The sequence below is a fragment of the Lithobates pipiens genome, unplaced genomic scaffold (genome assembly GCF_037356315.1).
Source record: "Lithobates pipiens isolate NorthernLeopardFrog02 unplaced genomic scaffold, aLitPip1_a1.2 Scaffold_18, whole genome shotgun sequence".
Taxonomy (NCBI): Eukaryota; Metazoa; Chordata; class Amphibia; order Anura; family Ranidae; genus Lithobates; species Lithobates pipiens.
In genome coordinates, this window is record NW_027507758.1 from 10,388,309 (window position 1) to 10,415,318 (window position 27,010).

Below are 27,010 nucleotides of genomic sequence, written 5' to 3' on the forward strand. Positions count from 1 at the left end.
ATGGGCAGGGAGGGCTACCCATGTCATTTTTCTCAATGATTTTCATCCATATTGCAGGAACCAGATATAACATTAAAACCGCAAGCAGTTTTAAATGACGTTATTTCAGTTAAATGTCATTAAGTGCAGGGACTGTTCTAAACACGGGAAACACGTGGCACTTCACAGGCATACTACAGACACCCCCCAGGCACCATATTTAAAGGAATATTTCACTTTTTTTTCACTTTAATCGTCTTTAATATCAGTGCTCCCGCCAAAACGGCCATTTTTAAAAACATTTTAGGCATTGACCCATGTCCCCTGGGGCAGGAGCCAGGTCCCCAAACCCTTTTTTGGACAGTATCTTGCATATAAGCCCTTGTACACACGGTCGGACATTCCGACAACCAAATCCGTCGGATTTTGTCCGAAACTGTTGTATACACACGGTCGGACAAAGTTGTCGGAAAATCCGATCGTTCAGAATGTGATGACGTTATTTCGTTACGACGGGACTACGTTCAGGCTAGTAGCCAATAGCTTTGGTGTAGGAATTTGATCTGAGCATGCGTGGCACTTTGTCCGATCGGAATTCTCTACACAGGATCGGACAAGGTCCGATCGGATCATGTTGTCGGAAAATTTTACCGACAAGTTGGAAAACTTGGTCCGTCGGATACTCCGACGGAAACAGTCCGATGCAGACCACACACAGTCGGATTATCCGACAAAACGGTCCGATCGGACACATTCCGTCGGAATCTCCGACCGTGTGTACAAGGGCTTAGCCATTAAAATTAGCACTTTTTATTTTGAACGTTCGAGTCCCATAGACTTCAATGGGGTTCTAAAGTTCGCACGAATTTGCGGTCCGTTCGAAAGTTCTGGTGCGAACCGAACTGGGGGGTGTTCGGCTCATCCCTATTCCCGACTCTTGGTTGGTCTTCAGGTTTCCCTCCAAAATGGACATTTAATATTAATCGGGAATCTCCCGGTGAAGGTATTTTGTATATTTTGTAGATGAGATTTTTCTCTCTCCTGCAATAATTGATTATTGACTTCTAATTTCCAGGCCGGGACGGGCAGACGGATGACATTGATCAGCACTAATGGATCATCTCATGAAGGAAGACGGATCGCAGCGCCCTTTTATAGACAACCCGCCCCGGTTTAAAAGAAAAATCTCCTGACGCTTCCAAGTCATTTGTTAATGGCCCCCGGCATTAATGGCTGCTGTACAGAATTACAGATCGAGTCGGCACTCAAAAAATGTATGGCCGCCCCCCCTCCCCCACCCCCAAATAACTTTGCATTTCATTTCCGTTAATCGAGAGTATGAGAGAGGCAGAGACGGAGAAGATGTGTGAAGGACAACCTGAAGTCCCAGTCTGGATTGTATGGACACCACAAAGGATTTGTAGTTCTGTCCATCCAGTCTCAGATGTGTACAGCTCTGCCAGACAGCACAGCCCTGATCTTTCTCTGCTTTTGTTTTACTTTCACATACAGGTCTTGTCCCCTTCCCATCCCCCATCCTGTGACTGGACAGTGAAAGGAGATGCAGCATACAACGTATAAAAGAACAAAATATAAACACGAAGTATAAAAAAAACAAATTATAAACACAAAGTATAAAAGAACAAATTATAAACAAAAGGTATAAAAGAACAAATTATAAACACAAGGTATAAAAGAACAAAATCTAGACACAAAGTATATATGAAAAAAATTAAATAAAAAGATTTAAACACAAAGTATAAAATAAATAAATAAAACACAAAGTATAAATGAATAAAATCTAAACACAAAGTATAAAAAAAATCCAAAAATATAACTATAAAGTATAAAATAACAAAATAAAAACATTAAATATAAAAGAACAAATATAAACACAAAGTATAAAAGAACAAAATCTAGACACAAAGTACAAAAAAAACTAAAAATAAATGAAAACACAAAGTATAAAAGAACAAAATCTAAACACAAAGTATAAAAAAAAAAATCTAACCACAAAGTATAAAAATGCAAAACAAAATTAAAATACAAAGTATAAAAAACAAAATATAAACACAAAGGGGGTTATTTACTGAAGGAAAATCCACTTTGCACTGCAAGTGCACTTGGAAGTGCAGTCTCTCTAAATCTGAGTGGTAGATCTGAAATGAGGGGAAGCTCTGCTGATTTTATCATCCAATCATGTGCAAGCTAAAATGCTGTTTTTTATTTTCCTTGCATGTCCCCCTCAGATCTACAGTGACTGCACTTCCAAGTGCACTTACAGTGTACATTCAACTGCACTTGTAGTGTAAAGTGGATTTGCCTTTCGTAAATAACCCCCAAACTATAAAAGAACAAAATAAAAACACATGGTATAAAACAAACAAAATCTAGACACAAAATATATATATATATATATATATATATATATATATATATATATATATATATATATAAAAGATCTAAACACAAAGTATAAATAAAAAAATGAAAACACAAAGTATAAAAGAACAAAATCTAAACACAAAGTATAAAAAGAAAACAAAATCTAACCACAAAGTATAAAATAATAAAATCTAGACACAAAGTATATATGAAAAAAATCGAAACACAAAGTATAAAACAATAAAAATAAATGAAAACACAAAGTATAAAAAAAAAAATCTAAACACAAAGTATATAAAAAAAAAATCTAACCACAAAGTATTAAAAAAAAAACACAAAGTATAAAAGAACAAAATCTAAACACAAAGTATAAAAAAACAAAAAACAAACAAAACAAAACAAAATCTAACCACAAAGTATAAAAAAAAAATAACATTTAAATTATAAAGTATAAAAACACGAAATCTAAACACAAAGTATAAAAAGAACAAAATCTAAACACAAAAAAACTCTAAACACTAAGAAAATCTCACCACGAAGTATAAAAAAACAAAGACAAAATCTAACCACAAAGTATACAAAAAAATCAAAACAAAATTAAACACAAAGTATAAAAGAACAAAATATAAATACAAAGTATAAAAGACAAAAAATATAAATACAAAGTATATATATATATATATATATATATATATATATATAAAAAAAAAGGAAAAATATAAATAAAAGTATAAAAAAAATGTAAACACAAAGTATAAGTCTCGGGTCACGCTGGCACAAGTTGTTAGGCGAGTTGGTCTAATCGGAACAACTCAAGGGGGTGACTTCAGAATGACTTGCAATGACTTGCAATGACTTCTGTTAAAGATGTTACGCTGTGCGGTGCAACTTCAAAGTCGCGTGATTTTGAAGCCGCGCCAGTATAAACCAAGCCTTAAAGAACAAAATATGAACACAAAGTATTAAAAAAAATATATAAACACAATATAAATATATATATATATATATATATATATATATAAACACAAAGTATAATTAAACAAAATATAAAAAAAAAAGTTTTGTTGAGTTTTTTTTAGGAGTTCATTTGCTGCAAATGTTTTCCTGTTGAACATTTCCTGATCCGCAATTCCCATCCCCCTCCTCCGGCCGCTCTCCTCTGAATATGCGTCGCTCAGGAGAGCTCGGTGTAGTGGACACAATTTTTTCGATGGAGTCCAATAAGCAGCGCCTGAGACAGATCCAATTATTTCCAATTTCGCTGCAGTAGTTCTCAGCCAGCCTTCCCGCTATCCCTCCCCCCCCCTCCGATCTGTCGGCGTGACGCGCCCTCTGTCACTCCGCGCTTCACCCCTGGCTGCACCTCACAGGAAGAGATGGTGAAATTCTGCCTTTTTATCTCGCACTCTCTCTAAGCCCCGGCAGGATTGCCGCAACCATCTCCTGCGCCCATCACCCCCCCCCCCCCCCCCCCACACACATGAGGTTATCCTCGAAAATGATCTCCAGCTGTATCACTGCACATCAGACGCCACGCAACGCGCCAATCCTCTCCCAGTCCAGATGAGATATGACCATCGTTGTCTCATGAGATTTTCTCCCTGCTGGGGGAGAACACTACACATGTGCACTGCCAAAACATTTTTTTGCTTTCGTTTCATTCGTTTTTTGTTTTTGTTTTTTTCCGGTCAATTTGTTATGACTGAAATCCGTTATTTCGAGAAAAAAAAATTGTAAATTCGACAATTCTGAAGTTCGGAAATTCGAAAGTTTGAAAATTCGGAAATCTGTAAATTCTAATTTGGAAGTTCAGCAATTAGAAAATTTGAAAATTTGAAAATCCCAAAATTACAAAAAAAAAAATAAAAAAAATAAGAAGATTCAAAAATCTGAAATAATAACTAACTAACTAGATAATAACTATTAGATTAAAGATATTGCAATTTCCTTTCAAATTTGGCTGATAGCGAACATAATGAATAAAAATTGATTACAAATCATTCGAAATATGTTTCATTTAAACAAATGTAACGTAAAAAATTAATAATAATAAATAATAGTAATAAAAAGTTATTATTATTATTATTAGAATTATTTATTAATATTAACCACTTGCCGCCCGCCCTATTACAAATTGACGGCGGCAAAGTGGTTTCATAATCCTAACCGGACGTCATATGACGTGATTAGGATTTTGAGCCGCTGCGCGCCCCCGGGGGCGCGCATCGCGGCGATCGTTGTTGCGGGGTGTCAACCCGGCAACTACGATCTCGGTAAAGAGTCTCCGACGGAGACTCTTTACCATGTGATCAGCCGTGTCCAATCACGGCTGATCACAGTGTAAATGGGAAGAGCCGGTGATCGGCTTTCCCTCACTCGCGTCTGTCAGACGCGAGTAGAGGAGAGCCGATCGGCTGCTCCTCTGACAGGGGGGGTCTGTGCTGGCCCCCCCGAGGATGCCCACACTGGACCACCAGGGACACCACTAGACCACCAGGGAAAAGGTAATAAAAATCCATAATCCTCCCTAGACCACCAGGGTGCCAGTCAGCACAATGGGTGCCAATCAGTGCCCATAATGGATGCCAATCAGTGGCCACAATGGGCATCACTGATTGGCATGCATTATTGTTTGGCACTGATTGGCATCCATTACTATAACACCGATGCCGCCTATGAGTGCCCACCTGTGCCGCCTATGAGTGCCCACCTGTGCCGCCTGAGTGCCCACCTGTGCCGCCTATGAGTGCCCACCTGTGCTGCCTATGAGTGCCCACCTGTGCCGCCTATCCATGCCCACCTGTGCCGCCTATCCATGCCCACCTGTGCCGCCTATCTATGCCCACCTGTGCCGCCTATCCATGCCCACCTGTGCCGCCTATCCATGCCCACCTGTGCCGCCTATCCATGCCCATCCGTGCCGCCCATCCGTGCCAGCTATCAGTGCCAATTTGTGCCACCTATCAGTGTCCGTCCGTGTCGCCCATCCGTGTCGCCCAGCCGTGTCGCCCATCCGTGTCGCCCATCAGTGCCGCCTATCAGTGCCACTTCATTGGTGCCACATTGGTGCCCATCAGTGCCACCTTATCAGTGCCCATCAGTCTAGCCTCATCAGTGCCCACCAGTGAAGGAGAAAACATACTTATTTACAAAGTTTTGAAACTGAAAAAAAAAAAAACATTTTTTTTTTCAAAATTTTAGGTATTTTTTTATTTGTTTAGCAAAAAATAAAAACCGCAGAGGTGATCAAATACCACCAAAAGAAAGCTCTATTTGTGGGAAAAAAATGATAAAAATGTCATTTGGGTACAGTGTAGCATGACCGCGCAATTGTCATTCAAAGTGCGACAGCGCTGAAAGCTCAAAATTGGTCTGGGCAGGAAGGTGTTTAAGTGCCCTGTATTGAAGTGGTTAATTTGTTACGTTGCATTCGTTTAGATGCGACATTTATTATTTCTGATAATTTGTAACTTTGGATAAATTCGTATTCGTCGCGTTCAACAGCCAAATTTGAAAGGAAATTCCAATACCTATAAATCTAATAGTTATTATTATCTAGTTAGTTATTTATTATTTAGCATTTTCGAAATTCTGGGGTTTTCTCATTTTGGTTCTTTTGAATTTATGGATTTTCGTTCTTATTTTCGGATTTTCTAATTTCCGAATTTCGGATTTTCGATTTTCCGTATTTTAAAATTTCCGAATTTTAGAATTGTAAAATTAACCACTTGCTTACTGGGCACTTAAACCCCCCTCCTGCCCAGACCAATTTTCGGCTTTCAGAGCTGTCACTCTTTGAACGACAATTGCGCGGCCATACAACACTGTACCCAAATTACATTTATATAATTTTTTTCACACAGATCGAGCTTTCTTTTGGTGGTATTTAATTGCTGCTGGGTTTTTAATTTTTTGCTAAATAAAACAAAAAGCGACCGAAATTTTGGGGGGAAAAAAAAACTGTTTCATAGTTTGTTATAAAATTTTGAAAACAGGTAATTTTTCTCCTTCACTGATGTGCGCTTATGAGGCTGCACTGATGGGCACTGATAGGTGGCACTGATAAGCACTTATGAGGCGGCACTGATAGGTGGCACTGAGAGGTGGCACTGATGGGTGGCACTGATGAGTACTGATAAGGCAGCGGCTCTGATAGGTGGCACTGATAAGCACTGATGGGTGGCACTGATGGGCAATGATGGGTGGCACTGATGGGCACTGATAAGACAGCACTAATGGGCACTTATAAGTACTGATGAGGCGGCACTAATAGGTGGCACTGAAAGGTGGCACGGATGGTTGGCACTGATGTGTGGCACTGAAGGGCACTGATAGGTGGCACTGATAAGCACTGATGGGTGGCACTGATGGGCAATGATGGGTGGCACTTATGGGCACTGATGAGACAGCACTAATGGGCACTGATAAGTACTGATGAGGCGGCACTAATAGATGGCACTGAGAGGTGGCACGGATGGTTGACACTGATGTGTGGCACTGAAGGGCACTGATAGGTGGCACTGATAAGCACTGATGGGTGGCACTGATGGGCAATGATGGGTGGCACTGATGGGCACTGATAAGACAGCACTAATGGGCACTGATAAGTACTGATGAGGTGGCACTGAGAGGTGGCACTAAGAGGTGGCACTAAGAGGTGGCACAGATGGTTGGCACTGATGTGTGGCACTGAAGGGCACTGATAGGTGGCACTGATAGGTGGCACTGATGGGTACTGGTAGGTGACACTGATAGGCAGCACTTATCTGTGGCACGTATGATGGGCAGCACTGGTGGGAATTGATGGGTGGCACTGTGGGCACTGGTAGGTGGCACAGTGGGCACTGGCACAGCCCCGGCTTTCTGACAGAAGCCGGAGATCAGCTTTTTTTTTTTCAGCGTGAGGGGAAAAAAATACTGATTACCGAGCTTCTGTTTACATCATGTGATCAGCTGTCATTGGCTGACAGCTGATCACGTGGTAAGGAGCCGGGATCGGATCTCGGATCTGTGAGCAGCCGAACCTTAAGACTCGGCTGATCACAGAGCGCACCGATCATGACCCGCAGGGTCACGCAGACTGCGCTTGCTCGGGAGGACGTCCATGGACACCCTCCTGGCAAATAAAGCCCGCGCTGCAGCCGTCTTTCGGCTATAGCGCCAAGTAGTTAATGAATTTGTCCAACACTCTGAAGGTCCAGCTTACAGTGTTGGACCTTCAGAGCCCGTACCGTAAAAGATGGCTCCAGCGCGCATGCGCGGGAATTGACGTCATCGCGCCACCGGCCACTCATGTAGTCTTCTCCCTCATGGGGGGAAGATGTCAGCTCTCTCACCCTTTGGTGACAGCACAGCGCTGGAGGGATTCATTCTAAGGTAAGCCTCTCATAATCTGCTAGTACTAGCGCCTCCGGCTACATGAGTGGCTGGGGGCGCGATGACGTCACTCCCGCACGTGCTTAAAAAGATTTTTTTTTTTAACCAAATGCGGTTTACTACCGGACTCGAATCCCGCCATCACATTTCCAGACGTCCGCGGAGTGATGGAATGAAGAAAACAGGCTCCCATAGTGAAGTTCGTCACGATTTTATTAAAAAAAGATAAAAAATCCCATCGCAGTGTAAAAGCAGGCATACAATGCGGGAAGCGGGGGACGTCGTTTGCGCTCCACTAAGGGTGGAAGTGACGTATCATGCTCGACCACACTGAACGCGTTTCGTCAGCACACTCTGACGTCACTACTACTGCTTTAAAACCCAAAGCAGACCCTTCAGATCTGGTATGCATTTTACGGCAATTAAAAAAATGGCGTGGGGTCCCCCCCCCAAATTCATACCAGATCTTTAATCCAAGCAGGCAGGTTGCCCCCCCCCATTCCTGAAGTGTACCAGGCCACGTGCCCCCCCTCCCCCCCATGAGGAGGTCTCGTGGATGAGGACAGGGTCCTCTTCCCCACAACCCAGGCTTGGTGGTGGTGAGAGTGCAAGAGGGGGGATTTATCAAAATCAAAATCTAAACGCCCCCTTAGGGGACCCCCCCCCCAAATATCTGTTGTCCCATGTGAATGAAAAATTATTTGGTAAATAAACACAAGTCCTTTATTTAAAAAAATAAAATAAAAAAAAATAACACAAAATCCAGTGTCGTAAATCCAGCGTCAATAAGGATGAACATTCGCTGATCGTCAAAACAAAAAAAAACGATTGATACGTCGACATGCAAGCCATACTCCCACCAGTAACGGCAGCTCTCTGGGGCTGTCATTTCACCACTAGATGTCCTCGGTCTGGCATCCAGAATGATTCAACCCATGACCGTGAGCCCAGGTCTTCCTGCAAAGTCAATGACAGTTCTCTGGAGCTGCCATTACACACATATATATATATATACACAAGGGGGGGGTGGGGATGTGGTGACATCACTGACCAAATTCAGACATGGCCAGGTTCGGTCAATGAAGTCATCACCACCCCAAAGTTTTTTTTTTTGTATGCAATTAACTTTATTTGCATTTCTGCCTTTCCCATGTAGGCGAGTTGTTCTCTCGCCTTCTGCACGTGCGCAGATGTGCGTCCCCAGAGAGCCTGGTGGTACATCTATACATGCACTGGGCACCCTCCCCCCCAGCCATCTGCCCCCTCAATGGGGTTTCCCTCGCATGCACAAGTCTGAAACCTCCCCTGTCTTTGTGCGTGCGTGCAACATCCCCTACGCATTAGACATGTGCACTGCCGAAAAATGTGTTTGTTTTCGTTTCATTCGTTTATTTTGTTTTTTTCTTTTCTTTTTTTTTTTCTTTTCTTTTTTTCGAGCCATTCGTTAAAATTCGTAAAGTAGAAAATTTGCAAATTCGGAAACTAAAAAAATTCGTAAATTCGAAATTTCTAAATTTGAAAATTCGACAATCCGAAAATTAGAAAATCCAAAAATTTGAAATAATAACTATTAAATTATTGGTATTGGAATTTCCTTTTTAAATTTGGCTGTTAGCGAACGTAATGAATACTGTAATACTGACATATAATCACACACATGGGTTGGACTTGATGGACTTGTGTCTTTTTTCAACCTCACCTACTATGTAACTGTGTAACGAATACAAATTTATCCAAAGTTTAGAATTATCCAAAATAATAAATGCAGAATAAACAAACAGAACAGAATTATTATTATTATTATTATTAATAATAATAATAATAATAATACATTTTTTTATTATTATTGTTATTTATTATTATTAATTCGTTACGTTCCATTCGTTTAGATGCAGCATTCGTTATTTGGCATAATTCATGACTTCGCATAAATTCCTATTCGTTACTTTCACTAACAGCCAAATTTGAAAAGAAATTCCAATACCGATAATTCAATAGTTAGTAACAGTTATTATTTGTTAGTTATTGTTTCAGATTTTTGAATTTTCGTTCTTATTTTCGGATTTTTCGTTCTTTTGGATTTTCGTTTTTTATTTTCGGATTCTCAAATTTCTAAAAATTTTGAATTTTGGAATTTTTTGAATTTCCGAATTTTTTGAATTTCTGAATTTTCGAAACATTCGGAAATTCTAAATTCCAAAATCTCAGAAATTCGAGAATCTGAAAATTGAAAATCCAAAAGAACGAAAATTCAAAAATCTGAAACAATAACTAACTAATAATAACTATTACTAACGGGTATTCGTTACTTTCACTAACAGCCAAATTTGAAAAGAAATTCCAATACGGATAATTCAATAGTTAGTAACAGTTATTATTTGTTAGTTATTGTTTCAGATTTTTGAATTTTCATTCTTATTTTCAGATTTTTCGTTCTTTTGGATTTTTCATTTTTATTTTTCGGATTCTCGAATTTCTGAAATTTCAGATTTTTGAATTTTCGTTCTTATTTTCGGATTTTTCGTTCTTTTGGATTTTCATTTTTATTTTTCGGATTCTCGAATTTATGAAATTTCGGATTTTGGAATTTTGAATTTCCGAATTTTTTTCATTTCTGAATTTTCAAAACATTCGGAAATTCAGAATTCCAAAATCTCAGAAATTCGAGAATCTGAAAATTAAAAATCCAAAAGAACGAAAATTCAAAAATCTGAAACAATAACTAACTAACTATTACTAACGGGTATTCGTTACTTTCACTAACAGCCAAATTTGAAAAGAAATTCCAATACCGATAATTCAATAGTTAGTAACAGTTATTATTTGTTAGTTATTGTTTCAGATTTTTGAATTTTCGTTCTTATTTTCGGATTTTTCGTTCTTTTGGATTTTCGTTTTTTATTTTCGGATTCTCGAATTTCAAAAAATTTTGAATTTTGGAATTTTTTGAATTTCCGAATTTTTTGAATTTCTGAATTTTCGAAACATTCGGAAATTCAAAATTCCAAAATCTCAGAAATTCGAGAATCTGAAAATTGAAAATCCAAAAGAACGAAAATTCAAAAATCTGAAACAATAACTAACTAATAATAACTATTACTAACGGGTATTCGTTACTTTCACTAACAGCCAAATTTGAAAAGAAATTCCAATACGGATAATTCAATAGTTAGTAACAGTTATTATTTGTTAGTTATTGTTTCAGATTTTTGAATTTTCATTCTTATTTTCGGATTTTTCATTCTTTTGGATTTTCATTTTTATCTTTCGGATTCTCGAATTTCTGAAATTTCAGATTTTTGAATTTTCGTTCTTATTTTCGGATTTTTCGTTCTTTTGGATTTTCGTTTTTATTTTCGGATTCTCGAATTTCTGAAATTTCGAATTTTGGAATTTTTTGAATTTCCGGAAATTCAAAATTCTAAAATCTCAGAAATTCGAGAATCTGAAAATTAAAAATGAAAATCCAAAAGAACGAAAAATCAAAAATCTGAAACAATAACTAACTAATAATAACTATTACTAACGGGTTTTCGTTAATCCGGATATTTCCGATTTCAACGATTATGTCGGAATGCGTTTAAAAAAAAAAAACGACTTTGGAACTAAATGAATTGCACGTCTCTTACTGCGCATGCGCAGATGGGCCTGACAGACTCTGTCAAGACCCTGGAAGTCTGCGCAGAGCATGTGCAATAACGGCTGAGCCAGGAGGAAGGGGGAGGGGCGGAGCCTGTAAACAGCGGGACTGAAATTCCTCCCTAACAATCATCAATGGCGGGAAGCCGTCACGTAGGCTGCATTCGCTCTTTCGAACACCGGGAACAAGTGTACTTTGCTTGCCGCTTTGTTGAGGGATTTGCACTTGAATAGAATAGAAAAGAATAGAGGAGAATGGGATAGAAAATAATAAAATAAAATGGAAAAGAATAGATGAGAATAGAATAGAAAAGAATAAAGTAGAATAGAAAAGAATAGATGAGAATACAATAGAAATGAATAGATGAGAATAGAATAGAAATGAATAAAATAGAATAGAAAAGAATAGATGAGAATAGAATAGAAAATAATAAAATAGAATAGATGAGAATAGAATAGAAAATAATAAAATAGAATAGAAAAGAATAGATGAGAATAGAATAGAAAAGAATAAAGTAGAATAGAAAAGAATAGATGAGAATAGAAAAGAATAGATGAGAATAGAATAGAAAAGAATAAAACAGAACAGAAAATAGATGAGAATAGAATAGAAAATAATAAAATAGAATAGAAAAGAATAGATGAGAATAGAATAGAAAAGAATAGATGAGAATAGAATAGAAAAGATTAAAGTAGAATAGAAAAGAATAGATGAGAATAGAAAAGAAAAGAATAGATGAGAATAGAATAGAAATGAATAAAATAGAATAGAAAAGAAAAGAATAGATGAGAATAGAATAGAAAATAATAAAATAGATTCGATGAGAATAGAATAGAAAATAATAAAATAGAATAGATGAGAATAGAATAGAAAAGATTAAAGTAGAATAGAAAAGAATAGATGAGAATAGAAAAGAAAAGAATAGATGAGAATAGAATAGAAATGAATAAAATAGAATAGAAAAGAATAGATGAGAATAGAATAGAAAATAATAAAATAGAATAGATGAGAATAGAATAGAAAATAATAAAATAGAATAGAAAAGAATAGATGAGAATAGAATAGAATAGAAATTAATAGATGAGAATAGAATAGAATAGAAATTAATAACATAGAATAGAAAAGAATAGATGGGAATAGAATAGAAAATAATAAAATAGAATAGAAAAGAATAGATGAGAATAGAATAGAAAAGAATAGATGAGAATAGAATAGAAATGAATAAAATAGAATAGAAAAGAATAGATGAGAATAGAATAGAAAATAATAAAATAGAATAGAAAAGAATAGATGAGAATAGAATAGAATAGAAATTAATAGATGAGAATAGAATAGAATAGAAATGAATAACATAGAATAGAAAATAATAGATGAGAATAGAATAGAAAATAATAAAATAAAATAGAAAAGAATAGATGAGAATAGAATAGAAATGAATAGATGAGAATAGAATAGAAATGAATAAAATAGAATAGAAAAGAATAGATGAGAATAGAATAGAAAATAATAAGATAGAATAGAAAAGAATAGATGGGAATAGAATAGAAAATAATGAAATAGAATAGAAAAGAATAGAAAATGAAATAATAGAAAAGAACAGAATAATAACAAATAGAAAGAATATAACCTTCTCATAAATTAAATGAACTAAACAAATTTATGTAAATAACAAATCCCAAACAAAACAGATTTCTCCGTTCTACACATGTGTAGATCCTGTTGTGTGCTTGCAGCTGCCGGCAAGAAGGCGAGGAGGGAAACTGGCAGCACTCCTGGGGTACGGGGGGTGAGGGGCACACGGAGGTGTGGGCAGCAGGGGAAACATGTGGTGCACAGGGAGGGTGATCAGGGCAGTGGGGGGGGGGAGGGGGGCAATAACTGGAACTGTTACCCGGTATGACTCTCTGCAGCAGCTGAAAGAGGGAGAGAAGAAGAAACCAGCTTTCAGCTGCTGGAGAAAGACCATACAATGGAGCAGTTCCAATAATTGCCCCTCGCTACACCAATCACCCTCCCTGCCCATAGCTGATTCACCCTGCGTGATCCCCCCCCCCCCCCCTCCTGGCTGGCTGGACCCCCTCCCTGCTGAACTGGTCCTAAGGTTGCCACCTTTTCTTCACATCAAGCCTGTGAACATTTTAGCAGCGCATAGCAATTTTTTTTTATAGTATATACTATTCACATATTTTGCAATTAAATAACATTTTCAATCATATGAAGTGAATCACAAGAGTCCCCCCTTTATATCAGAGTCCACAGAGTTCCCCTTTTACATCTGAATACACAGAGTTCCCTTTCAGACTCTGATGTAAGGGAGAACTCCGGGGACTCTGACCTAAGGGATTCTCTAGGAACCCTGATCTAAGAAGGAACACTGAGAACTCTGATGTACGGAGAGAACTCTGATGTAAGGGGAGAACTCTGGGGACTCTGGTGTAAAGGGGAACTCTGAGGTAAGGGGTGGTCTGAGGACCCTGATTTAAGGGGGAACACTGTGACCTCCAGTGTTTAAAGGGGAACTCTGATGTATGGAGGACTTTGCTGTAAGGGGAAACACTGTGGTTCACAAAGGTGAACTTTGATGTAAGGGGGAACTCTGGGGACTCTGACCTAAGGGATGCTCTAGGAACCCTAATCTAAGGGGGAACACTGAGAACTCTGATGTACGGAGAGGACTCTGATGTAGGGGAGAACTCTGGGGACTCTGGTGTAAAGGGGAACTCTGAGGTAAGGGGTGGTCTGAGGACCCTGATTTAAGGGGGAACACTATGAACTCTGATGCATGGTGAGGACTCTGATGTAAGGGGGAACACTGTGACCTCCAGTGTAAAGAGGAATAGTGATGTATGGAGAGGACTTTTATGTAAGGGGGAACACTGTGGCCTCTGGTGTAAAGGGGAACTCTGACATAAGGGATGCTCTGAGAACTCTGATTTTCCTTAGTGTACTCACTCAGAGGCAGGAGAGAGAAGGGGGGAGACTTCAGTCACAGACAGGGATGGATGGTGAGCTCACTCACCCCTTGGCAGTCAACACCTCTCATCCAGATGTATCTGAGGCTGCCGGGCTTCAAATTTCTGGACCCTACTTTCCTTTTCTGAGGCACAGCGCCGGGGATTGGAGTGTGGGCAGACACAGAGGGGTGGGGGGAAGAGGTGCAGATCGAGCCCTCTCTCCTCTCCTGTCTGTATGCGGGGGGGAGGGGGGGATTGTCAGTGCTGGCTTTGGGCAGTGTGAAAGAGAGTGTAACAGACACTCTCAGCTTAGACATCTGCAGCCAGCAACCCTGCTGGGAAGCCAAAGACCGGTTTGAATAATGTGTCCAGGTTTCAGGCAGTTTGAAGCCCGGACGTAGGATTCCAAACCTAAACTGCCCGGGTGAATCCCAGACAGGTGGCAACTCTAACTGGACCCCATACAGGAGGACTGGTGGTACCTCCTCATCCACAGCCCTGGGTGTAGGAGAATACCCATACAAGCACAGGGAGAGCATGCAGACTCCATGCAGATATTTCCCCCCTGACCGGGACTGGAGCTGTGGACCCCGGTGCTGCACGGCAGAAGTACTGACAAGGGCCACTGTGCTGCCTTGGAAATAGGACCGACTTCCCTATCACAGCATCCCATAACAGAGGTTAGAGCTTCGAGGTGCCACACAAGGGGGCATCTTGGTATTATATGGTGGGTGTAACTACACATCGAACTGCCCGATGGGCACCCAACTGAGGACACCCTTATATACACTCCTTGTATCATCTAATGCGGGTTAGGAGGAAGGATGATGTCATTGCTCTTCAAAGGGAGAGGCAAGAGATAGTTTCATGTTACTTGAACTATAGTGAGGCTTCTGACTCCTCTTACCATCCCCCGGAACCCCTTCCCTCTAAAGTTACTGGGCAGAAATGTCCAGAGGTGGGAAACAAAGTGTAGCCCCCCCCCCCCCAGGGCTCAGAAGTGTAACCCCCCTGCCCTGAGCAGGACTGACTCTTTAGTGTTGGTAAGGCTGCAATCAGCCTACACTGCGATTGATACTATAGTGAGGCTTATGACTCCTCTTAACATCCCCTGCACCCCTTCCCTACACAGTTCTCTTGCTGAATCTTGGTAGAAATGTCCAGAAGAGGGAAGCAAAGTGTACTCTGCCCTGAGCAGGACAGACTTCTTAAATGTAGTGTTACTGGGCTGTAGACATGTGCAAATCGTTTAGTTCCGAATTAGTTTTTTTAACGAATTTTAACAAATTTGTTAATTCCACAATTTTTCAATTTCCGAATTTCTGAATTTCAAATTTCCGGACTTACGAAAATTCTAAATTTTGAAAATTCGGAATTTGAGAATTTTGGAATTCAGACATTCGAAATTTCCAAAGTTCGGTAATTCGGAAATTGGAGAATTTCAGAAATTGGAAAATTGGAAAATTAGAATTCGAAAATTTCTAATTCGGAAATTCAGTATTTCAGAATTTTCGAAATTTCGGAAAGTCGAAATTCGGAAATTGGAAAATTTCGGAAATTGGAAAGTTTGGAAATTCGGAATTTCGTAAATTCGAAATTTTGGAAATTCGAAATTTCGGAAATTCGGAAATTCAATAATTCAAAATTCGGAAATTTTTGAAATTTTCAAATTTTCAAATTTGGAAATTTGAAAATCCAAAAAATAAGAATGAAAATCTGAAAATTCAAAAGAATGAAAATCTGAAAATTCCAAAAGAATGAAAATCCGAAAACCTGAAATAATAACTAACTAATAATAATTATTAAATTATAGGTTTTGGAATTTCCTTTCAAATTTGGCTGATAGCGAACGTAACGAGTGCGAATTTATCCGAAGTTATGAATTATTTGAAATAACGTATGCCGCATCTAAAAGAATGGAACGTAACAATCTAATAATAATAAATAACAATAATAATAATAAAACCTTTTTATTCAAAAATTCGGAAATCTGAAAATTTGGAAATTCAAAAATCCGAATTTTTGGATTTCCGAATTTTCGAATATCTGAATTTTGCTTTTTTTCAGAAATTTGAAAATTCGAAAAAAAATTGGATATTCGAGAAATCGAAAATCCGAATTTTCAGATTTTCTGAATTCCGAATTCTTTGTCAGTGCACATGTCTACTGGGCTGAAACTGATACTGCAGTGAGGCTTCTGACTCCTCTTATCACCCCCTACAACCTTTTCCTCTACAGTTCTGTAAAGTTGTTGAATCTTACCAGAAATGTCTAAAGGTGGAGAAAAGAGATAGGAACTATAGTGAAGCTTCTGACTCCTCTTACCATCCCCTGGCACCCCTTCCCTCTAAAGCTGCTGAATCCTGCCAGAGTTGGGAAACAAAGTGTAGCCCCCCCCCCCCCCCCGCCCCCGAGCAGGACTGGCTCTTTAAATGTAGTGTTACTGGGCTGCAATCAGCCTACACTGAAACTGATACTATAGAGAGGCTTCTGACTCCTCTTAACATCCCTCACACCCCTTCCCTCAGTTCTCTTGCTGAATCTTAGTAGAAATGTCCAGAAGAGGGAAGCAAAGTGTACTCTGCCCTGAGCAGGAGAACTATACTATGATGTGCCCCCCCCCCCCCCCCGTGCCGTTTCTTCAGAGCCCTGTGCCAGGACCGGCGGCTCCCATGCGCATGGGCGGGAGTGACTTCCCGCGGCTCCGGCCAGTCACAGAGCCGGAGTCTGCGGAACCTGGAAAGGAAGACGGGTGAAGATGGATGTGGCCTCTAACCGGTGACAATGGAGGCTTCGTTTTCAGGTAAGTTTCACATAATGTGCTAGTATGCGATGCCTTTACTTTGCAGGTCAGGAAAAAAAAAAGGCAGCGCTTTACTTCCTCTTTAATACCAAAATGAGGCTTCTGACTCCTCTTACCATCCCTTGCACCTCTTCCCTACATAGTTCTCTAAAGTTGCTGAATCCTGCCAGAACTGTCCAGAGGTGGGAAAGAAAGTGCAGCCCCCCTGCCCTGAGCACGGCTGACTGTTACTGGGCTGCAATCAGCCTATGCTGAGATTGATAGTCTCTGTCATTCAGATAGTCTCTATTATTCAGATAGCTCTTGGCACAACCACATGGGGGGCTAAACCTGAATGGACTGACATTGCGGGGGGGGGGGGGTACACCTCAATGAACTGACACTGCAGAAGGGGTGGTACACCTGAATGGACTGACACGGGGGGGGGGGTACACCTGAATGGACTGACACTGCAGGGGGGCACAACTGAATGGACTGACACTGCAGGGGGGGTACACCTGAATGGACTGACACTGGGGGGGTACACCTGAATGGACTGACACTGGGGGGGTACACCTGAATGGACTGGCACTTCGGGGGGTACACTTGAATGGACTGACACTGCGGGGGGGGGGTACACCTGAATGGACTGACATTGCGGGGGGGTACACCTGAATGGACTGACACTGGGGGGGTACACCTGAATGGACTGACACTGCAGGGGGGTACAACTGAATTGACTGACACTGCAGGGGGGTACACCTGAATGGACTGACACTGCGGGGGGGTACACCTGAATGGACTGACATGGGGGGGTACACCTGAATCGACTGACACTGCAGGGGGGTACACCTGAATGGACTGACACTGCAGGGGGGTACACCTGAATGAACTGACAGTGGGGGGGTACGCCTGAATGGACTGACACTGTAGGGGGGTACACCTGAATGGACTGACATTGCAGGGGGGGTACACCTGAATGAACTGACACTGCGGGGGGGGGGGGGGGGTACACCTGAATGGACTGACACTGCGGGGGGGGGGGTAAACCTGAATGGACTGACACTACAGGGGGTACACCTGAATGGACTGACAGTGGGAGGAGTACACCTGAATGGACTGACACTGTAGGGGGGGTACACCTGAATGGACTGACATTGCAGGGGGGGGGGGGGGGTACACCTAAATGGACTGACACGGCAGGTTGTACGTTGATGACTCTCTGTCAGTGTCATGTTCTGTTCCATATGGACAGTGCCAGTGTCTCTATAATTCCAATGACTGCCCACCAGTGCACAAAGCAAGGTCCATAAAGACACGGATGAGCGAGTTTGGGGTGGAGGAACTTGACTGGCCTGCACAGTGTCCTGACCTCAACCCCCATAGAACGCGTTTGGGATAAATTAGAGCGGGAACCAGTATTAATTTTGTCGACTAAAATACGACTAAAACAACTGAGATGACTAAGGTGGGTACAACTGTATCTGCGTATCTATCTTTGTGTTGGGACCCCCGCCACACAGCGCACTCCCAGCACAGAGATTGGGTCCCCCCCCCCCCCAAGAGCCCTGGGCCCCATATTAATGATCGGGCCCCCCCCAATTCCAGGTCACCTGATCGCTGGGGTAGCCTCATTGGTCAGTCACTGTGAAGCCCGCCCCCTGTGTTCCTCTCTCTCTGGGGATGGAGGGGAGAGATACATTGTATACATTGTATCTCTCTCTCTCCCTGCAGAGAGAAAAAAAAGTGTGTAAAAAAAAAAAATAATAATAATAATAAAAAAAAAAAAAAAAAATACAAACCACAACTAACACACACATATGTGATATCACTGCGATCGTTGGGAACGGGGGAATCTATTCCGGGTTGTTCATTGGTGGAAAGTTATGGTAGTAACAAGAAATATACAGCTACGTTTACATTTTATTTATTTTTATTTTTTTATTTTTTACTATTTTGAGCAAGTTTTTGTTTGGTATTAATAGAAAATCCGGAGATATCCATCACCGTTCAACACCAAATGAAAGTCCAAAAAAAAGAACAGGTACCACCCGGGTGCACAATGTAGCTGTGACGATATGTACCGTTTTACCCAGCCATGTCAAAGTTGCAAAATTGTGCTTAGGCGTTAACATTTGTTTTACCCTTAGGCGGGGGGAGGGGGGGGTTAAAACTCTGAAAGATCCGTCCTCCGTCCCCCTGTCTATAGCACAGACAATCCCACTACGACTCCAATCAGCCGCCGATTACACGAGACACACAAATTGTAACATTCCTGATATTTCAGAGCAATACTCCATACGATATATATCACATCCCACACCGACCACACCCCCATACCACACTATGACCATACACTATGCAATCTGATTGTACAACCTCCGACATTGATGGCCATACACTACACCATCTGCTCCACCATGACCATACACTATACCAGGGGTCTCCAAACTTTCCAAACAAGGGGCCAGTTTACTTTTTTTTTGGGGGGGGGGGGGGGGCTGTGGGCATTGGTAGTAGAAACTGCCCTGGCATCAGTGGGAGTAAACAATACAAACAATTCATCTGCCTAGTACATGTATAAGGGGAAGGGATAGAACTCCATCATTGGTTCCAGTGGGAGGAATAGTGCCCCATCATTGGTGTCAGTGGGAGGAATAGTGCCCCATCATTGGTGTCAGTGGAAGGAATAGTGCCCCATCATTGATATCAGTGGGAGGAATAGTGCCCCATCATTGGTGTCAGTGGAAGGAATAGTGCCCCATCATTGATATCAGTGGGAGGAATAGTGCCCCATCATTGATATCAGTGGTAGGAATAGTGCCCCATCATTGGTATTAGTGGGAGGAATAGTGCCCCATCATTGACATCAGTGGGAGGAATAGTGCCCCATCATTGGTGTCAGTGGAAGGAATAGTGCCCCATCATTGGTGTCAGTGGGAGGAATAGTGCCCCATCATTGGTATAAGTGGGAGGAATAGTGCCCCATCATTGGTATCAGTGGGAGGAATAGTGCCCCATAATTGGTATCAGTGGGAGGAATAGTGCCCCATCATTGGTATCAGTGGGAGGAATAGTGCCCCATCATTGGTATCAGTGGGAGGAATAGTGCCCATCATTGGTGCCAGTAGGAGGAATAGTGCCCCATCATTGGTATCAGTGGGAGGAATAGTGCCTCATCATTGGTGTCAGTGGGAGGAATAGTGCCCCATCACTTGGTGTCAGTCAGATGAATAGTGCCCTATCATTGGTGTCAGTGGGAGGAATAGTGCCCCATCATTGGTGTCAGTGGGAGGAATAGTGCCCATCATTGGTGTCAGTGGAAGGAATAGTGGCCCCATCATTGGTATCAGTGAAAGGAATAGTGCCCCATCATTGGTATCAGTGGGAGGAATAGTGCCCCATCATTGGTGTCAGTGGGATGAATAGTGCCCATCATTGGTATCAGTGGGAGGAATAGTGCCCCATCATTGGTGTCAGTGGGATGACTAGTGCCCATCATTGGTGTCAGTGGGATGAATAGTGCCCTATCATTGGTGTCAGTGGAATGACTAGTGCCCCAATCATTGGTATCAGTGGGAGGAATAGTGCCCCATCATTGGTGTCAGTGGGAGAATAGTGCCCCATCATTGGTGTCAGTGGGAGGAATAGTGCCCCATCATTGGTGTCAGTGGGAGGAATAGTGCCCCATCATTGGTGTCAGTGGGAGGAATAGTGCCCCATCATTGGTGTCAGTGGGAGGAATAGTGCCCCATCATTGGTGTCAGTGGGAGGAATAGTGCTCCATCATTGGTGTCAGTGAGAGGAATAGTGCCCATCATTGGTGTCAGTGGGAGGAATAGTGCCCCATCATTAGTGTCAGTGGGAGGAATAGTGCCCCATCATTGGTGTCAGTGGGAGGAATAGTGCCCCATCATTGGTGTCAGTGGGAGGAATAGGGCTCCATCATTGGTGTCAGTGAGAGGAATAGTGCCCCATCATTGGTGTCAGTGGGAGGAATAGTGTCCCAAGGGCCACTTAAAGGCAAACAAAGGGCTGCATCTGCCCCCCGGGCCACAGTTCAGAGACCCCTTGCACTATAGTGTCTGCTCCATGATGACCATACACTATACAATCTGGTTATACAATCTTCTCCATTATTATCATCATCACTCCAACTATTATTATCATTACTCCAGTATTATCCTTCCAATAGTTAACTCCCTTGTTACTTCTTTATCCTTCATCCTACCCAGGATTGGACAGATCCCGGGAACTCTCACTGCCAGATTAAAAGTGCCCGAGTAAAAAAATAAAAATTACAATCTGATTGTACAATCTTATATATAGGTCTACCAACAAGTGTGTAGTATAGGGGCCCCGTCTGATTGGACAAACATTGATTGGATAGATTAGACAGGTCCTCTTATTACATAGTTTTGGTAAATCTGAAGCTGATTGGTACAGAGATTGTATGATCAGATTGTACTGTGTATGGCGACCCTTTCAGAACTCTCTAATAGCTGTTGTAGTTCTGTGATAATATTCTCATCTATGAAGTGTCATCGCCCATAGCAACCCCGAGACCTCCCATCACGTGTCACTCATTCCACTACATGGATGGAGGATAATATTCTGGGTCTGTGAAGATACAAAGGGTCATCGCCCATAGCAACCCGGACAGCGCAGTCTACATGTCATCCGTCCCACTGATAGAGAGAGATCTGCACACTGCAGTCCTGGCTGCTTCACACGAAGGTCTTTTTGTTCTGCACTGAACTCTGAATTCTTGTTCTTTTGCAGTACACAGAATTTGTAGATCATTCCCCAAGTATAAGGGGGGGGGGGGGGGGACGTTGTATGGCAGGGGACATTATCTGGGGGGGGGGACGTTGTATGGCAGGGGACATTATCTGGGGGGGGGGGAGCGTTGTATGGCCGGGGGACATTATCTGGGGGGGGGGACGTTGTATGGCGGGGGACATTATTGGGGGGGGGGGAGTTGTATGGCGGGGGGACATTATCTGGGGGGGGGGACGTTGTATGGCGGGGGACATTATCTGGGGGGGGTGTTGTATGGCAGGGACATTATCTGGAGGGGTGGACAGCATGGAAGGTGGGACATTGTGATAGGGGGGTATTGAACATGGGGGGGATTGTATAGAGGGGGGATATTGTAGAGAGGGGGCATTGTATGTAGGGGGGTAGTGTATTTAAGGAGCTTTGCATGGAAGGGGGGATATTGTGTGGAGGGGTAGTATTGTACAGGGGGGGGGGCATTGTAGGTAGGGGGGCACTGTATGGAAGGGGGATTTGCATAGAAGGGGGACATTGTATGGAGAGGGGCTATTCTATGGAGGGGGGCTTTGCATAGAAGAGGGACATTGCATTGAGGGGGGCACTGTATGGAGCAGGGCACTGTATGGAGGGGGCACTGTATGGAGGGGGCACTGTATGGAGGGGGCACTGTATGGAGGGAGGTACTGTATGGAGCAGGGCACTGTATGGAGGGGGAACTGTATGGAGGGGGCACTGTATGGAGGGGGTTTTGCATAGAAGAGGGGCATTGTATGGAGGGGGCACTGTATGGAGGGGGCTTTGCATAGAAGGGGGCATTGTATGGAGGGGGCACTGTTTGGAGGAGACTTTGCATAGAAGGGGGAATTGTATGGAGGGGGCACTATCTGAAAGGGGCTTTGCATAGAAGGGGGCATTGTATGGAGGGGGCACTGTATGCAGGGGCTTTGCATAGAGGGGGGCATTGTATGGAGGGGGGCACTGTATGGAGGGTGCTTTGCATAGAAGAGGGGCATCGTATGGAGGGGGGCACTGTATGGAAGGGGGCATTGCATAGAAGGGGAACGATGTATGGAGGGGGATATTCTATGGAGGGGGGCATTGTATGGAGGGGGATATTCCATGGAGGGGGATATTCTATGGAGGGGGCATTGTATGGAGGGGGGCATTGTATGGAGGGGGACACTGTATGGAGGAGGGGCTTTGCATAGAAGGGGGATATTATATGGAGGGGGACATTGTATGGAGGGGCACTGTATGGAGGGGGCTTTGAATGGAGGGGCAGTATTGCATGGAAGGTGGTACATTGTATGGAAAGGGGATCTTGTACAGAGGGGGCACTGTGATGGAGGGGGGACTTTGTATGGGGCAGCATATATGTAAAGAAACATTGTATAGATGGGGGACAATGTATGGAGGGGGGGACTTTGTATGGGGCAGCATTATATATGTAGGGGGACATTGTATAGATGGGGGACAATCTATGGAGGGGGAAATTTTATGGAAAGGGGCAATGTATGGGCAGCATAATATGGAATGGACAATGTATGGAGGGGGATATCATACAGAGGAGGGCACTATATGAAGGAGAGACATTGTATAGAGGGGGCACTGTATGGAAGGGGGGCATTCTATTGGCCAGCATTATAGGAAAGGGTTTCATTCTGTGGGGGATCATGGTATAGAGGGGGGCATCACATTGTATGGACAGGGGCACTGTAGGCGGGGAGAAATTGTATGAAGGGAGGCATTGTTTGGGGGGGACATTGTATGGGGCAGCATAATTTGGAATGGGACATTGTATGTGGGGGCATTATATGGGGGGGGGGCAATTTAAGGAAGAGGGACATTGTATGGAAGTAAGTAAAAGCATTACATGGAGGTAAGTCAAGACATTGTATAGAGGTAAGTCCTAGCATTATATGAAGGTAAGTCATGGCACTCACCCTTCCTCAGGATCTGGAACATTAGTCTGGGCTGGGACGCTCCCAGGGCAGCTGACAAGGTATCTTCCATCCCAGGATAAGCGGAAGACCTCTGTGGCATCAGTCTGATCCTCAGCCTCCCCTCCTTGGTCTCCAGCCACCAGCTGAACAGCTCGGTCAGGTTGAACTCCAGCCTCCTCTTCAGGACAGAAGTTGGTAGCTCCACACGTTGTTCCCCCTCATTGCTCCTCAGGCTCTCCCAGTCCACCCCACAACCTTCCCTGACCAGGTAGTCCCAACCTCCACCAGCAGCTGCTTGGACCTGCGGAGAGTCTTCAGAGTCCCGGCTTTCAGCACCTTGGAGAGCGGCGCCGACCTGGGACCACAGCGGCTCCTTCTTCCCCTCCATAGGGATGAGGACCACCAGCAGACAGGTCGCTCAGGGGACCAGGGACTCCAGCAGAGGTCCGCAGTCCAGACCAGGCTGGAGCTCGCCTGGAAGGTTGGTGCTGCTCTGGCAGTCCCTGCAGGGAAGAGACCCAGAAGGTCCCTCAAGGAGTTCCTGAAGGCTGCAGGGAGGACAAAGTCCACGGCCAGGTTCTTCCTCTTCAGCCTGGTGAAGCTGGGCTCCCGGAGACCCTGGAAGGGTCGGGTGGAGGAGATTGAAGCAGATTGGAGCCTCTCCATAGAACTACAGATGTCCACTAAACCCAACAGGAGGAACCAGAAAATACCTCCCTGGAGCCCCAAACTGGCCATCCTCCACCAACCTGCTTCTGGTCCTCCTGATCCTCCACCAACCTGCCCCTGATCCACCTGATCCTCCACCAACCTGGTCCTGGTCCTCGTGATCCTCCACCAACCTGCTCCTGGTCCTCCTGATCCTCCACCAACCTGGTCCTGGTCCTCTTGATCCTCCACCAACCTGCTCCTGGTCCTCCTGATCCTCCACCAACCTGGTCCTGGTCCTCTTGCTCCTCCACCAACCTGCTCCGGGTCCTCCTGATCCTCCACCAACCTGCTCCTGGTCACAGCTGGAGCTCCTGAGATAAGATGTAGAGGAAGATGGGGCTCCTCCAACCATCAGATGGTCCTCAGATCCCTCCAGGGTCCTCAGACACCATGCAATGTCCTCCTGCCTCCTCTGGAATAGCAGACACTTTGCTGCCTCTCAGCTTTTCTGAAAGTACTGAAAGGAGGATTCAGGATTCCTGGGTCTTCCCCAGGGCTGGGCGGTGTGCTGCGTGCGCCCACCTTGTGGATGAGCTGAGCTCTGCAAGCGGATTTCTGCTGCGACATACAGGCGATGTCAGTCTGAACTGATCGGAGTTATATGCAGAGGACGGAGAGGACAGAGGATGGAGAGAGGACAGAGGATGGAGAGGAGCAGAGGATTCAGAAGACAGAGGATGGAGAGGACAGAGGATGGAGAAGACAGATGATGGAGAGAGGATGGAGAAAGGACAGAGGATGGAGAGGAGCAGAGGATTCAGAGGACAGTGGATGGAGAGAGTACAGAGGATGGAGAGAGGAGCAGAGGATTGAGAGGACAGAGGATGGAGAGGAGCAGGGGATGGAGAGGACAGAGGACAGAGGATGAAGAGGACAGAGGATGAAGAGGATAGAGGATGAAGAGGACAGAGGGTGGAAAGAGGAGCAGAGGATGGAAAGAACAGGGGATGGAGAGGACAGGGGACAGAGGATGGAAATAGGACAGAGGACTGAGAGGGCATAGGATTGAATAAGGACAGAGGACGGAGAGGATAGAGGATGGAGGGAGGACAGAGGATGGAGAGAGGACAGACGATGGACAGGACAGAGAATGAAGAGGACAGAGAGTGGAGAGAACAGAGGGGGGAGAGGAGCAGAGGAGGGAGAGGACAGAGGATGGATAGGACAGAGGATGGAAAGGGGAGCAGAGGATGGAGAGGACAGAGGATGGAGAGAGGACAGAGGATGGAGAGGACAGAGGATGGAGAAGACAGAGGATGAAGAGGACAGGGGATGGAAAGAGGAGCCCAGGATTGAGAGAGGACAGAGGATGGAAAGAGGACAGAGGATGGAGAGGGCAGAGGATGGAGAGAACAGGGGATGGAGAGGACAGGGGATGGAGAGGATAGAGGATGGAGAGGACAGAGAATGGAGAGAAGGCAGAGGATGGAGAGAGGACAGGGGCTGGAGAGAACAGAGAATGGAGAGGACAGAGGATGGAGAGAGGAGCAGAGGATCGAGAGGACCGAGGATGGAGAGAGGACAGAGGGTGGAGAGAGGACAGAGGATGGAGAGGGGACAGAGGATGGAGAGAGGACAGAGGATGGAGAGAGGACAGAGGGTGGAGAGAGGACAGAGGATGGAGAGGGGACAGAGGATGGAGAGAGGACAGAGGATGGAGAGAGGACAGAGGATGGAGAGAGGACAGAGGATGGAGAGGACAGAGGATGGAGAGGACAGAGGATGGAGAGAGGACAGAGGATGGAGAGGGGACAGAGGATGGAGAGGGGACAGAGGATGGAGAGGGGACAGAGGATGGAGAGAGGACAGAGGATGGAGAGAGGACAGAGGATGTAGAGAGGACAGAGGATGGGCAGGACAGAGAATGAAGAGGACAGAGGATAAAGACAGGACAGAGGATGGAGGGAACAGAGGATGGAAAGAGGAGCAGAGGATGGAGGGAAGCAGAGGATGGAGAAAGAAGCAGAGGATGGAGAGAGGACAGAGGGTGGAGTGAACAGAGGATGGAGAGGAGCAGAGGATGGAGAGGACATTGGATGGAGAGGACAGAGGATGGAGAGGACAGGATGGAGAAGACAGAGGATGGAAAGAGGAGCAGAGGATGGAGAGGACAGAGGATGGACAGCACAGGGGATGGAGAGAGAACAGAGGATGGAGAGGACAGAGGATGGAGAGGACAGAGGATGGAGAGGACAGAGGATGGAGAGAGAACAGAGGATGGAGAGGACAGAGGATGGAGAGGACAGAGGATGGAGAGGACAGAGGATGGAAAGAGGAGCAGAGGATGGAGAGGACAGAGGATGGAGAGGACAGAGGATGGAGAGAGAACAGAGGATGGAGAGGACAGAGGATGGAGAGGACAGGATGGAGAAGACAGAGGATGGAGAGGACAGAGGATGGAGAAGACAGATGATGGAGAGAGGATGGAGAAAGGACAGAGGATGGAGAGGAGCAGAGGATT

The 27,010-nt window shown here is 43.9% G+C and overlaps 1 protein-coding gene across 1 annotated transcript in view; it reads right to left on the reverse strand.

The window, feature by feature from the left end:
- Positions 1-24,242, reverse strand: part of LOC143990376 (ALK tyrosine kinase receptor-like) — a 538,819-nt gene extending 514,577 nt beyond the window's left edge. Inside the window, exon 1 of the mRNA XM_077490400.1 lies at positions 23,839-24,242. Coding sequence (XP_077346526.1) covers positions 23,839-24,226 — 388 coding nt within the window. The 5' untranslated portion in view covers positions 24,227-24,242. The remainder of the gene's footprint in view (positions 1-23,838) is intronic.
- Between the last annotated feature and the right edge of the window lie 2,768 nt (positions 24,243-27,010).